At 40.8% G+C, this 14,267-nt stretch overlaps 2 protein-coding genes across 2 annotated transcripts in view; both read right to left on the bottom strand.

The window, feature by feature from the left end:
* The window catches only part of col6a1 (collagen type VI alpha 1 chain), a 35,308-nt gene extending 30,174 nt beyond the window's left edge, over positions 1-5,134 (bottom strand). The window contains exons 1-4 of the mRNA XM_023335574.1: positions 4,802-5,134; positions 3,853-3,982; positions 2,379-2,579; positions 2,133-2,292 (exon numbers count right to left, since the gene is read on the bottom strand). Of these exons, the coding sequence (XP_023191342.1) occupies positions 2,133-2,292; positions 2,379-2,579; positions 3,853-3,982; positions 4,802-4,886 (576 nt within the window). The 5' untranslated portion in view covers positions 4,887-5,134. The remainder of the gene's footprint in view (positions 1-2,132; positions 2,293-2,378; positions 2,580-3,852; positions 3,983-4,801) is intronic.
* A 2,304-nt stretch (positions 5,135-7,438) lies between these two features.
* Positions 7,439-13,521, bottom strand: LOC102233964 (zinc finger protein 11-like). The gene is made up of 7 exons (XM_005813675.2): positions 13,381-13,521; positions 12,346-12,548; positions 12,170-12,262; positions 11,660-11,755; positions 11,101-11,211; positions 10,899-11,028; positions 7,439-10,815 (listed from the first exon to the last, which is right to left on the bottom strand). Exons 1-7 carry the CDS (start codon positions 13,391-13,393, stop codon positions 8,939-8,941), a joined length of 2,523 nt encoding a protein of 840 aa, XP_005813732.1. The 5' UTR covers positions 13,394-13,521; the 3' UTR covers positions 7,439-8,938.
* Between the last annotated feature and the right edge of the window lie 746 nt (positions 13,522-14,267).

The following is a 14,267-nucleotide window of genomic DNA, read 5'->3' as shown; positions in this document are numbered from 1 at the left end:
AGACTTCTGTTAATTTATAGATAACTGAACAGCTCAGCACTACAATACATTAAAGTTCTGCTGTATTATCAGCCTTCCAGACCTCTCAGATCTTTACTTCACTCTTATCTTCATTTTGTCTTTGTAATGGACAAATACGATTTAGTGGAAAATGTTTTTGGTACACCACAAAGCTCAGTTCACAATGTAAGTAGAGTTGCAGACAGATAAACAACACAGTTCTCCTAATTGAGGAAATGTTTATGAGTTTGTGAAACGGTCCTATCATTAATGTGCATACTGACCTCGCAAAGTTCACATGGCCTCAAGAAGCAAAGGTTTCCCACATTGTGTGAACTTTAGTGCTTTAATGTACCAGAAAGATATAAATCCTATCTGTAGAAAAACTAATCAAGAGTGAATTCTTTATTCATCTCTGTAATTATTTGAATCATTTTGTTAAATATGCTTTGCAAATTTCTAAGTGGCTATGACTGGTCGAACCTCCCCGACCCGGGACTCCTTTCGCTAACTAACTATAAACAAACAAAAAATAAAATAGAAAAAATTCATTAATCGCTCTATCCTGATCACAGCTAGTAACAGGTTATCATGAAGATTTCACCACATTGATCCAGAATGCATGCCACAGAAAAAACACTAAATCAACCGCAATGTTGTGAGGAAAACTGCTTTGAAACAGCCATACCACATCTAATATCGCTTTATGTTTTAGGCTATTTTTCCACAGTATTTGCACAAACTGAGTGTCTCTCTCCAAAATGCATAAACATGAACTAAATAAATCATAATTGTATGTAGTTTTAATTATAAACTTAATAAATACAAAATAAGACCATCTGAAAGTTCACAAAGCATAGTTTTAAATGTCAACATAAGCTTAAAAATCTTCCTCTTATGGCAAAATAAATCAGATGCATTTAAGTGATACACTTTTTTTTTGCTTTTGTTCTGGCGCTGATGCACACATTGAACACAAAAACACATTTACATCATTGGGATCCAAAATCCACTTCCTTTGTGATTGCTGAATTTTTCCATGCCATTAGGCCTGACCTGACGAGATACACAATACACTTCCTGATATCTTGGCTATTTGTTTTTCCCTATGATGTCACGCAGGTTTGAGGTGTTGCCTTAAAATACCTGCCAAGAAATCCCTTCATTTAACTCAAATGTTGTGAATGTGAATCAGAGGCATGCCATCATCCTCAGGTCTTTCCTAACCCATATAAGGCATAATAATCTGTGACGATGAGTCTCTTAAATGACGATGAAACTGAGCATGGCGCTGTAGTAGAGGACTTCACAGCTTAGTGCAAGTCCTTGTTCTTGTCAATTAATGCATCTAAAACCAAAGATATATTCATCGACTTTCGGAAATCCCAATTGAACAGTCATTCACGACTTGGAAGTCGAAACTGAACAGAGTACAAATACTTGGGGACAATTATTGATAGTAAGCTGAACTTTGAATCATACATGGATGCAGTGTGTAAAAAGGTTCAGCAGAGCAAAGATTTTCTTTTTTTTTCTTCTTTAAACTGAACTCTTTTAAAGTTATTATTGACTGTATTTTATTGAATCTGTTCTTCGTTATTGCTGTGCGGCTTGGTTTAGTTACCTTGTGTGGTATAAACAGGTTGATGAGGCTCACTAATGTGGCAAGAAAGACAATTGGAGTGAAGCAAGACCAGCTCCAACAAATACACTCCAAGCATGTGAGAGCTAAGGCTAAACAGAATCTGGAGAGCGCCACGCATTTAATGCACTACGGCATGATTTATTTCTACTAAGTGTTTTAACAGAATAAAAGCAATGTCTTTTGTGGATGTTTTATGCTTTTTGTATTTTGTTGCAAACTAATTTCCCTTTGGGATACAAAGAAACTGAAACTTGGTGTATTTGAACGTCTGTAGACAGAAACAGAAATAATTTTGAGTATTCTAACTACGTTACAACAGGAAATGTTTAGTCTGATTTACAACCAGTGAGAGAAAAATCTATTTTTATACAGTGTGAGTAAATATCTGACTTGAGGTGTGTATTTCAATTAGATATTGAGATAAAGTACGGAGGTTAAGGAGTGTTTCGTGTAGAACTGACTCTGGCTGCGTGTGAGTGTTTCGTACCTCCTGGTCAGGTGAGATGGCCACGGCGAACACTTTAACTCCATGCTGCCGGGCTTCATTTGCGGCCTCCTGCACACCGCCGCATGGCTCTTTGTAGCCGGTGATGGGATGGCCGTCCGTCACAACCACGATGTACTTGTTCTCATGGTAGTGGGAGCCCCTGCAACAGTTCAAGCACAAGCTCAGATACGACCAGAGGCGTCATCTTCTCCAGCGTAGGCGTAGTGCATGCCGTGTCTCCTCTACCCGACGAGCAGCTCCGCCAGGCCCCTCTTGATGGCGCAGTCGGTAAAGGTGCCCTTGCCGATGTAGGTGATGCGGTCTATGTCGTTCTTCAGGGCCTGGCGATCGGTGCGCATGTCGCTCAGCTCTCGCACGAGGATGACGTCGTCGCTGTAGTGCAGAGCTCCTGAGTTCCACATCAGGGTGCGGTCACATTGGTGACGCCTGGAAGACAGAGGGGGAGACTGAGGTGAGACTGGGTGCAGAGAGGGAACATACATTTGTTAGATTAGATTAGATTAGATTGCTATTCTGTAAATTAGAATTTGTGTTCCAATGAGGCTTGTTTTTCAGATTAAATGTATCTTTTAAGTCACTGAAATAAATGATCTATTCAATAAAGTTGTAATTTCTTGAATATGACTATAGATTAGATTAGATCAGATCAGATTAGATTCGATTAAACTAGATTACACTGGGTTAGATTAGAGTGCAATCCTGTAAATTAGAATATGTGTTCCAATGAGCCTTGTTTTTCAGATTAAATGCATCTAATTAGATTAGATTACAGTAATTTTCTATAAATTGGAATTTGCTCCTATGAGACCTATTTGTCAGACTAAAATAATCTTTTAAGTTACTGCAAAAAGCAAACTTCTGAATGACGTTTTAATTCATTAAATATCGCTGTAGATTATATTAGATCAGATTAGATTAGCTTGGGTATTAGTCTAAGAAGGAAAATGCTTCTTGTTATAGCTGGGCATAATAGAAATAAATGCAAGCAGAGCAAACAACATGACCAGCCCTGTTTGAAACTGTATTTGCATTGGAACAAAGACAAAATGTATAAAAATTTTTTATATAATAATAATAAACCTGAGTTTGAATAATTAAATGTGAAATCTACATACAATAACCCAAAAAACAAACAAGTACCAACAGCAGGTGAGATTATGTCGACTGTTTGAATATAAACTATTCACAGATAAAACATGCAGTTAATGTAGAAATAAATCTAAGAGCATGATACAGATGCTGTCATCATATACGAAGGGGGCTGTGGTGTGCAGGGTATCAAAAACATTGAAGAGTGTACAAAAAAGTGACAAATAAACCAAGGTTTATAACTTAAGAACATTTGAGTGTCAGACTAGTGGGCTAGAGGTAGCCGCTGCCCCATCCATCTTTCATGGTGCTTACAATTTATTTAACCTTGCTATGTAACATATAACAAATAATGTGATGCCTTAAAACAGCCAAATAAATTAGAATAAAGCCGCTAAGCTATTATAAAATTTAGGGGCAGAAACACTGCAACCATATAGAGCCCAGAGTTCCTGGTGGTGGGCGTGGCCAAATATTGGCCTTTAATCAGGTCCAATACAAAGATCAAAGGATTTCGCCATATTTTCACCTCGTTTCCATGGTGACATTTTGGTTTTCTGTGTTGCTTGTGTTCCCATTGTGTGTGTGTGTGTTTGTGTGTTTGTCTTACATTTCCTTGAGCTCATCTACGAAGCGTTTGGTAAATTCTTTGATCTGGTCGATATAAAAGTTGGGAGGCTTCTGTCTGAGGGCGACGCTCTCAGATGTATCCAGCACGAAGAAAAGATCAACGGGACAGTCTGTTTCACAGGGCAAAACAAATATCACCCAATGAAAAGAAGACATTCTTTTAAAAAGCAGAAAAATGTGAACGTTTAGAAGACGGAATAAAACAGTAATTAATTCTCTCTGTGCTGTTTATTGAGGCCAGACATGACCTGAAGCGCGGAAAGCCTGCAGGCCAACAGCCTATATAGCGTAGCATCCCTTTGTGTTTCATTGAGCTATTGTGTCACATTTAGAAAGGTTTCATCACACGTTAGAAACTGAAGCAGATTTTCAGCATTGTTTGTTTTTTAGCAGGTGTGACTCTGCTATCAAACATCTAGAGCAGGGCTTGAAAACTGCAGTTCCAACTTTGGCCATATCAAGACCACAAATGTCCTCAATGGGACGGTTCTGGCAAAATGTTAAAATGATAAAACTGCCCCTGTTAAAATGTTATTAAAATTAATCCTAAAATTAAATAATATTGAACATCTTTTCACATTTATGCAATGTGGCAGCAGACAGATGAAAACTGCTTTGATTTTATTGGTAAAATAATATACAAGTCCACAACTGACAACATATGGCGGGCTGGATTTGGCCCCCGGGCCTTCAGTTTGACACGTGATCTAAACTCTACGTGATCTACCTCTCCTCAGAAAGGTCACTCGGATGCTTTTGCAACTCTGCAGCTAATTTTAAAGGTCGCATCTTAAAAATCCGTTACGTTTAGCAAACCTAACCTTGCAACAAGCGTGACAATAGTGAGCTAAACTTCACATGCAGCAGACAGTCTGAAACACCAAGCAGGACATCTTGAGTTCAGAGCAACAGATTTCAAGCAGACTTACCCGCAAAGGTGGACCTTTGGATCTGATTTTGCGCTCCAGCCAGGAGAGCGCACAGCAGCGCGAGGAGACATCTGAGCGTCTCCATGATTAAGCTGAAATCAAAATCAACCCGAAAACCCGATCATACGACGCTCCGGTACGCTCCAGGGATATTTGTAAGTCCCCACAAAGCGACCAAATACCGAACCTCCCCGACCCGGGATTCGGACTCCTTTAGCGCAGAATTAGGCCAACTTTCTTGGAGACCGAGCGCTCCCCCCGCCGCAGTTTGTCCGGGGCGAAGAGCCAGAGCGCGCAGAGGAGGACCAGAGGAGCGCACGGTGTGGGTGAGGGAGGATAAGGAGGAGGAGTTCCCAGGCTTTCCGCGAGGAGGATGGCTGGGTGTGGATGCGCCAGAGCGCGCAGGGGGAGAAAAAGTCTACACTTTCCTCAGAAATTAGCAAACTTCCTTGAAGCTGCCAGGCAGATTTTTCTGTAAAATTGACCTTTATACACAGTTTGTCACTTGTAGAGTGACATAACAGAGATTTTAAGCAATTAATCGCACGATCCATTCAAATTAGCTCGACAATTTTCATTTTGACTATTAATTTTTGAAGGGCAATTTTGTTTACAGACACTTCACAAATCATTTTACTTATAGTTTTGGTTGTGTGTGTGTGTGTTTCTATTTTTGTTTTATGTACTGTTTTTGATTGCTGTGTTTTATTTGGGATATGTAAAATATCTTCTAGAGTCCTTTACAAAATTGAAGTCTATTGTTCTTTAATTAAAGGGGGAGGACTTGGATTACTATGCCATTATCTTTATGTCTTACAAATTATTTGAAAATGGTTTCAAAATAATATTATCGTTTATTGCAATAATTAGTGGGACAATTTATCATCCAATTTGATGTTTTGTATTAAGTATTAAATATAAATCCTCCAAATAACAAATTTCCACAGAGACCTCTGACGACATTACAGGGCATGAAGTAATTGCTAGGAGTTATTCTGAGAACATTCCTTTTTTACTTGTTTTAGTCAGGTTTTTGATCAGATTCCTTCAAAAATGAGCTTACCTACATACTGCAACTAAACATGTGAGAAAACTAAAAGTACTGCAGAAAAAACTGAGATGAAACCTGTAGCAGAAGAGTTTTTAATATTAGTCAACAGAAAATACGACACTGGGTGGCATCTTTACATGGGAGTTCACTGGGATTGGTAGCCAGGCCATAAAATAAACCAAACAGCGACTATGATGGGAGATTTCAGGGAGCTGTTTCAACACAGAAGCTAAGTATATATAAAAAGCGTTAAAAGCTTTAATGTACTTGGAAAATTTAATTTGTCAGTCTGAAATTTGGGTTTAATTCCACTTTTACGTGACAGCTATGTCTTTACATGGATGGCTTATGCAGAACACCAGCTACAAAGCTGGGGGAAAAAGAGAGATGCTCACTGGAACAGGATCTATCAGGCTTAACGAGAAACAGCTGAAAAACATCAAGGAGTCATTTTGTCTTCTCATTCTGCTGAAACGCTCTGGTTTCTTGTGGAAGATGGAGTGGGTGTAGACTTTTTTCTTTTTTTTCCCACTTTGGAGTCTAGGCTTGACCTGAACATAACAGTAAGCGCAACAGGGGTGTGGAATCCGTACTATGTTTAACAAGTAATCAGAAAGAGACACAGCGCCATCTAGTGCTTGATGTTGGAAATTAGTTTGGGGGGGGGAAAAGTAATTGGAATATATGTGCGGAGGGGGGAAGAAAAAGGCGTGGGCGTGTTAGGTTTGAAGTGGAGGGGAGGGCTTTGGATGCTGAATGATTGCTGTTGCCATATGTGCGTATGTTTGTGCTCTTGAGTGTGGGACTGTAGGAAAAAGTCTGGCTTGGAATCAGATTTTCCACTGAGATCACTGAAAGGAAAGAGGGAAGAGGGGTGGGAGAAGACGGGGACATCTGGTAATGATCCATCCCTCTTTGCAGGCTCTCGTAGTAAATCTGCAGGATTTCTAGCAGCTGTGGGGCTCTTCATATGCAGTAACGCATGAGACCGTTATTCCATAAAAATCCAAAGGAATGCACAAAACCTCTGAGCCAGTTCCCCTCACCCCCGTTTTCAGCAGTTTCTTGTAGGAATACTCCCCATTTTTGCATTTCCTGTCTTTAAACTAATCCACAACAAATGACCTCTGAATTAAGATATACCATAAATGCAAAAGAAACCAATATCTTGTAAAAGTGTGCCTAACCTTTTCGGTGGGCCCTCATCTTCTGACAAGATTTGCAACGCTTCCACGTCAGGGAAAAGGCATGCAGTTTGGGGCAGCCAGTCTCTCCAGTCTGCAGATATAAACATCTTGCAGTACTTAGCTCACCGCCACATTCATCGTCTACAGATGCACTTCCCTGTGAATCCCGTGTTGATTGGTACTGCCAAAGGGAAGTGACTCAAAAGGTTGCCCTCCAGAAGTGATCACAGATGAAACCAAGTACAAGCTTGGACAGAGAAACTAAACTGCAAAACATGAAAGGTTAGTCTTACTGGCACAGAGTTGGAAACTGCAGGTAAGAAGAAAAAAAAAACAAAACCCAAAGACGTTAATCACAGGAAATTGTCCAGAATAATTTCCAAAAAAAACAAAACAAACTCATTACAGTTATTTTATTGTGCAGGAAAATAAACATAGAGAACATAGGTCAACCAAATGCTTTTTGGCAACATACTGCCATCTACTGATGGCATTCAGTAAGTAAACCTCATGCAGAGTCTTGGAAAAAGTATTTACACCCCTGAACTCTTTTCTCATTTATCAGAAGATATCAAAAATTATAAGTTTTCCTTTTTCAAAAAGTCATAACATTAGTGGCTCCAAACAAGTTTTATTTAGCTCATCTAAAAAAAAAAAACTAAAAAAAAAACTGTTTGGTTTTAAAAAGTTGCAAGATAAAAAGCACAATACGTAACGGAAAGTAACGTATGTCACTGGTGGTGGCAGCATTATGCTGTGGGAATGTGCTTGCATAGCAGAGGCAATTTGATTAGTTTATGAGATACAACCCTAAACATACAGCAGGGGTTAAACTGGAATGCCTTAGACCAAAGTATATTGATGTGTTAGAATGGCCTAGTCAAAGTTTAAAAGCTGTGAAAAGACCTAAACTTTCCAATCTTACTGACTTTGAGCTACTTTGCGAAAGAATTTGCATCTCCAAATGTGCAAACTTTGTAGCGTTATACCCGACCAGACTAACAGTTTACTATAGCACCAGGATACAGTGATTCTCAAGCTTTTATCTCATCTCGAAAGTAGATCAGAAAGGAAAAGAAAAAACAAGCATAAAACAATTAAACTAATTTAATATGGAACTCAAAAACAACCAAAGAAATACAAAAAGCTCCACAGCAAACAGATAAAGCATAGTTGTCAAAAGAAAGCTAGCATTTTTACATTATGCCTTCAGTATTAATGATCTAACATAACTAGAAATGGACAACTTTCATCCGTCTCACAAGCCCTTTCCCCAAAAGGAAAAAAAACAAAAACACTCCTGCCAATATTACGACTTCGGCACATATACATCAGCCAAAGTATGGTGGCTGGATGGTCCACAATAAAATGCACTGCAATGTCTATGAAATAATCTGGCAGTATCACGACAGATGACGACTCATTGGATGCATGCAAAACTATCACTCTGCTGGCTGGTTACCTAGCTACACTGGTTATCGTACAGCCTCATGCTCGTCTGAAAACCTACATTCGGAGTTACTGGGACTCCTATAGTTACAAATAAGAATTGTGTTAATACAGATCAGGTTTCTCTTTACAAATCAGACACTGAAGTAGTTTAGAAAAGTATCTCCCCCCCTCCTTAGTTCTGGAAGAGCTTAGGAAAATGTACAGACAGAAAAAAACAAAGCTTATAAGGTGTGAAAACATTTGTTTGTGCTGGTTGTAATAGTCTGTGCTTACATTTACATGGCAACAAAGACAAAAATGACATTTGCACTTCAATCTCAAAAACCATAAAGTCTCAATCTTTAATATGTATTGCTGGCTCAGTTAGTCACAAACTTGTGTACCGTTTTTCCGAACAAGTGCAGAAATGTAATGTCAAATTCAGCATTGTTGGCCTTCATACCGGCCTCAGTTCATGCCTGAGTGACTCTTCAGGTGCCTCCTCAGGTGGTTCAGACATGTGTAGGTCTTGGGGCAGATCTGGCAGTGGTACGGTCTGACTCCCGAGTGGTTCAGCATGTGCTGCTTCAATACGCTGCCGTCCGAAAACGCTTTGCCGCACTGCGAGCATACGTACGGCCGCTCCCCTGTGTGCACGCGCATGTGGACTGTCACCTTGTGAGCCATTGTGAAGCCCTTGCCACAAATGCTGCATTTGAAAGGCCTCTCCCCGGTATGAGTGAGTCTGTGGGTGCGCATCGCCCCCATCTGGGAAAAGGCCTTCCCGCAGTCGGGGCACACATGTGGCTTCTCTCCTGTGTGGACCCTGGTGTGACTGCGCAGCCCTCCCGCCGTGGAGAAGCACTGGGAGCAGTGAGTGCACTGGTAGGGTCGCTCTCCTGTGTGCGTGCGCATGTGCTGCTTCAGGTCGTAGCGGTTCCTGAAGCCGCGGCCACACACCAGGCAACTTTCGGGCCTGTCGTCATTGTGCCGCAGCTCGTGATTGGCCAGGCACTTCTCGGACAGGAAGCACTTGCCGCATTCCTGGCACTGGTAGGGTTTCTCATGGTCCACCCTCTGGTGGTACTTGAGCTCGCTGATGCCGGGAAAGGTTTCGTCACAGTACCGGCACCTGAAGCGGTGGTTGGGGCTGTAGGGGAGCTGGTGCTCGCTCATCTGATGGTTCCTGAGAAGGTGGGCCATCTTGAAGGTCTTGCCGCAATGGGAGCACTCGTATTTGGTCAACAGCTGCACGCACTGGTGTCGAACGCGTTCGTGCAAGGATCTGAATTGACAGCCGCATTTGGTGCAGATGTGGGCAGCATTTTTACACTTCCTCTTCCGGTGGCCAGACAGATGCGCTTCAGTCCGGAAGGCTTTCCCGCACTGGGAGCACTTGTAAGGCTTCACTGCCGTGTGAAACCGCTGATGTTCCAGAAACTCGAAGCGGTACTTAAAGCTCCGCCCACACAGCGGGCAATTATGGGTGACCCTTCCCCCGCCGTAGATGGCTTTAACAGACATCTTCCTGTAGGAAAGAGACACTGACGAAGTCCGGTGACCAGGGACAATTTTGCTATGTTTACCTCCACCCATTAATTTCACCGTTTCCATATCACCGCCTTCTTCATGCCGCTGCTGGTGCTTGGTTAAAGACTTGGACGAGATAAAGCTCTTTCCACACTGTTTGCAGTGATAAGGTTTATCGTGATCCACCTGCTGGTGATATTTCAGGTCGCCGATTCCTGAGAAGCCGGCACCGCAGTGGCTGCACTTAAAAAGTCGGTTTTGGGCGTGAGTTAGGAGGTGTTCTTTCAGGCCGCTGGACTTAGGAAAGCTCTTTCCGCATTGCACGCAGTCGTGGTTGCGCCTTCGTTTTGGGCAGCGGTGTCGGAACTTCTCCAGGGAAGTGGGAAAGCTGTTGCCGCATTTAATGCAAAGGTACGCCGCGTTTTTACACTTCCGCAGCCGGTGACCAGCCAGCAGAGTGGCTGTTCGGAACGCCCTCCCACACTCAGAGCAGTTGTACGGCTGCAGGCCGCTGTGGAGCCGCTGGTGCTCAATGAGGACAGAGTGATGCTTAAAGCATTTGTCACACTCAGGACATTTGTGGACTCCTGACTGATGCCTCCGGCGAGGAGATGAAGCGCCATCGGCCCTTTTAGGCGATTCAGAAAAGTCTGTGGAAGTGGAAGGGTTTGTGGAAAGTTCTTCGTCGAACATGACAATCTGTTGGACGTCTGTGTTTTCGTCATCACAAGCACTTGGGTGGGAAGCGATGGCCACCTCCAGAGATGGAGGAAGAGACAGTGACGGAATCAGGAGATCTTCTGACTGAAAAGGAGCTGAAAAATGAATAAAAACGTTTAATTTACTATGTACTGATGACATACATAACACCTTATATGTAGAAAACATGAAGTCTCACCAACAGTGGCCTTTGCCAACTTCCCATGGCACTGTTTGCTCTGGAGTAAAAATTTAAGGTCATCTCCATTTGAAACACACTGCATGTATTCTTCTATGACAGCAGGGGCGGCACTGATCCAAGTCGCAGTCTAGAAATAGAAATGATAAGTTTATGGTGCATTTTTTATTTGCTCCATCAACTTCTAAAGACAATCTTTTACCTGTTTGAAATCTGGTATTGGCAGAAGCTCCTCTAGTCTTGTGAAGAACTCACAAACAAGAGTCTCTAGTGCTGTGTCAAAGTCTGGGCCATATTCCACAGGAAACACATTCTGTTCCAAAGAAAATATAGGACATTCCCATATTAATGTACAGACAATACTGACAGCGCTAATACTGCTTTAACTTTTACACATTTGTTACATGGCCACAAACTTTAACACATGCCATAGGGACATAACATGATGGACCAACACAAAGTAGCTCATCATTGTACAGCCAAAGAAAACAAGGATATGTAGTTGAAATTTTTTTTTATAAATCTGAAAAGTAAGTAAGGCATATGGATTAAATCCCTGTAATTTAATGCATTGCTGAGCCCTTGCTGTCACCCTGAATGAAAATAAATTTAAATCAAAATTTACCAGGGGTACAAAGAATTTTGGTCTAATATACTGGTTGTAATATGACAAAAAGGGGGGGGGGGATTGTCGTACAAGTCTTATAATCATTTCAAATGTTTTAAATCTTGTAACAATTTTATTCCAACACACAAATCACCTTGAGAAAATGTTCCCTGCCATCAGTGTCTTCAATAAGGCCTTGGACAAGCTTCATGAAGTTGGCTTCTGGTGCTTCAATTACAGGATCATTCGTCTGGAGGAAAAAACAGATCACAGATCAGCTATAAAAACTAGTAATCCACAAAATATTGGCATTAACATCGGTATCAGTTGAAATGTAGTTATTGTTTAACATATCTGTGTTGGTCCGATCCAAAAACTTAACAACCGATATCTGTATGTGTTTCGTCTAAAATCAATTTTTCCATCTTGCCAAATTATTCTACGGTTGTTTTGTAAGGAAATTGTCAATAATCTCCATTATAATAATAAAAAGTATATAAAGTATATATATAAGTATATATATAAAAAGTATATTAAGACAACATCTGCAGGACTGAAATACTAAGAGGAAAGCAATATACCTTAAAGCTAAACATAAGTTACTTTTTGTGTTAAACTAATAGACAAGTCAACTAATAAGAAGAAATTTATGGGCATCCCTTACCTCTTCCAAGCAAGAGGATCGGATTCGGTTAAGATGAGTCTCTACAGCCTTGAGATCTTCAGGGTGTTCAGAACGCAACAGCTCAAGAGTTGTCTAAAGTCAATGAAGTTTGTGAGATGCCTGTTGGGAGTATTATTCGATATATATTGTAAGGTGCAGCCTAACATTTCACTTACCCTTGCTCTGAGGCCCAAGGACAACAGTCTCCCCTCTCGTTTGCTCATGAGTTCAGGGACCGCATCCGTAACCATGGAAACAAATTCCTCCAGTTTGCCATAGTGTTTTATGTTTCGCTGCTGGACAACTTCCCACATCACTGCTGACATCAGACGGAGCGGTGGGACTAGGAGCGCCAGCGAGGACAGGGGGACACTAAACTCTTCAAGGGGAGAAGTAGATTCATATAAACAAACTTAGAAACAGGATTAGAACTAAGATGTATAGATCACCAAGTTGCATCTTTAAATCCTGAGAAGGATTTAAAGGGTGTCTGCTTGGAAACGTTCACTTAATTCAACAGAGACAGCAGCTTGTGCTACAGCTTTAAAAAGATGGGTTTTTGGAGGAGGTCGGATGGTCACATGTGCTGAGTGAAGGTTACAGTGTGAATCAACACTGTTTTTTTTTTTTTTTAAACTATCGCTCAACCCAAATTTAAGCTTTTCTAAAAAATTGTGACTTTATTCTGAGGTTTCCGTGCAGTTTCGAGCCTCCTATCCGACTTAATGCAAACTTTCAAAGGCAACAAACACTCTGATTTTGCATAGGCAACATTGCGCAGTTTAAACTCAGGCTTTGTAGGTTCTGTAATTGCATAACTCTGTACCAGCTGTTTCAAGTGCGATTTGCAGACCGCTAACTGGTTCATTAAATGTTTGTCAACGCCACTGAAATTAACAAATAATTTCAAAGGGTCGTTGAAGTACTAAAAGTTGTGCAGAGTTTCATAAGCGACAAAAAAAACCATTTAAGTCTGTTAAGCAGAGTGGTGGTTGGTGCCCAGAATGACGCATAAGCTAATGCTAACATGCTAGCTTCAAGGCCACGAGCGCTCTAGCCAAATCGGATCATTGCAGAGCAAAACAATTTTTGTTCCAGAGATTAGTCGAGGCCTGCTAAACCTCGCCTCATCCTGCGATTTAGTTAACTCGGCTATACACAACGGAGACAAAAGCAGCTAATATTGCTAAATTACAAAAGGTAATACATACCCATATCATTCATTTTGTATTTATTTCGTTACGCCAAAGAGAAAAAATCAACACAAGCGATTATCTATCATAGTTGCGGTTAGCGTGCTAGCTACCCGATTACGCAGCGTCAGGCGCCAACTTCTTCCTGAAACGCGCAGTTCGTCAAAGAGAGCGTTGGCTGGCGGGGTGGCGCTTGTTTTGCACTACAGGGCAGTCCGGCGGAGAACACGTTCACGGTCAAAATGACAAACACAGCTTTCCGGGACAACCGAAAGAGAACACCGAGCGAAAGAGGATGAAATGTTTTATTCATGTATGCTGAAGGTTTGGAATTGATGTAAATGAAAATTGCCATTATTTAAATAGTATAGTACAGGCACTTTAGAAAATATGACCAGAGTACAATTTTCTAGATAAAATTTGTATAATTTCAAGGTACATTTAGTTTTGTTGGACGACTGTAGCATATTTCGTTTATAATTTACATGTTAATGAATCCAGAAAATATTGCCAAGGGTTTTGCTTTAATTTATTCAGTGCTAAAAATTCAATTTTAAACACAAATTTCAGTAGCGTGAGCAAGCAATTTGTAACAAACAGATATTTTAAAACGCACATTATCTATAGTTTCTCACCCACAAAACATGTCGTGATCAGTTTTTCTATTTGTTTTGCTTGAAATATTATTGAATAAAGCTAAAATGTACCCTGCAGAAAACAAGCTGTACATAGACATGAATTTGGTGACATCAGAGTTCATTTGAGGACCTGATTCGTATTTTTTCTGTTGTTGTTTTTCTCCTTGTTTTCATGTTTTAATTCTTATTCCTTCTTCAACGGGTCTTCACTGGTATTATACTTTATGGCTACTGTAAAATGTGAATAGTTTGCATGGCCTTTCTCTG

Source organism: Xiphophorus maculatus, chromosome 6 (assembly GCF_002775205.1).
Source record: "Xiphophorus maculatus strain JP 163 A chromosome 6, X_maculatus-5.0-male, whole genome shotgun sequence".
NCBI lineage: Eukaryota > Metazoa > Chordata > Actinopteri > Cyprinodontiformes > Poeciliidae > Xiphophorus > Xiphophorus maculatus.
The sequence above is the reverse complement of the archived record's forward strand: the minus strand, read 5'-3'. Positions and strand labels throughout refer to the sequence as shown.

Excerpts from the sequence above, each read along its gene's own strand:
- LOC102233964 (XM_005813675.2), bottom strand. Across the intron at positions 11,029-11,100 it reads CAATACCAGATTTCAAACAG|ACTGCGACTTGGATCAGTGC; the intron begins GTAAAAGATTGT and ends TTCTATTTCTAG. Across the intron at positions 10,816-10,898 it reads GTTGGCAAAGGCCACTGTTG|CTCCTTTTCAGTCAGAAGAT; the intron begins GTGAGACTTCAT and ends TTCATTTTTCAG.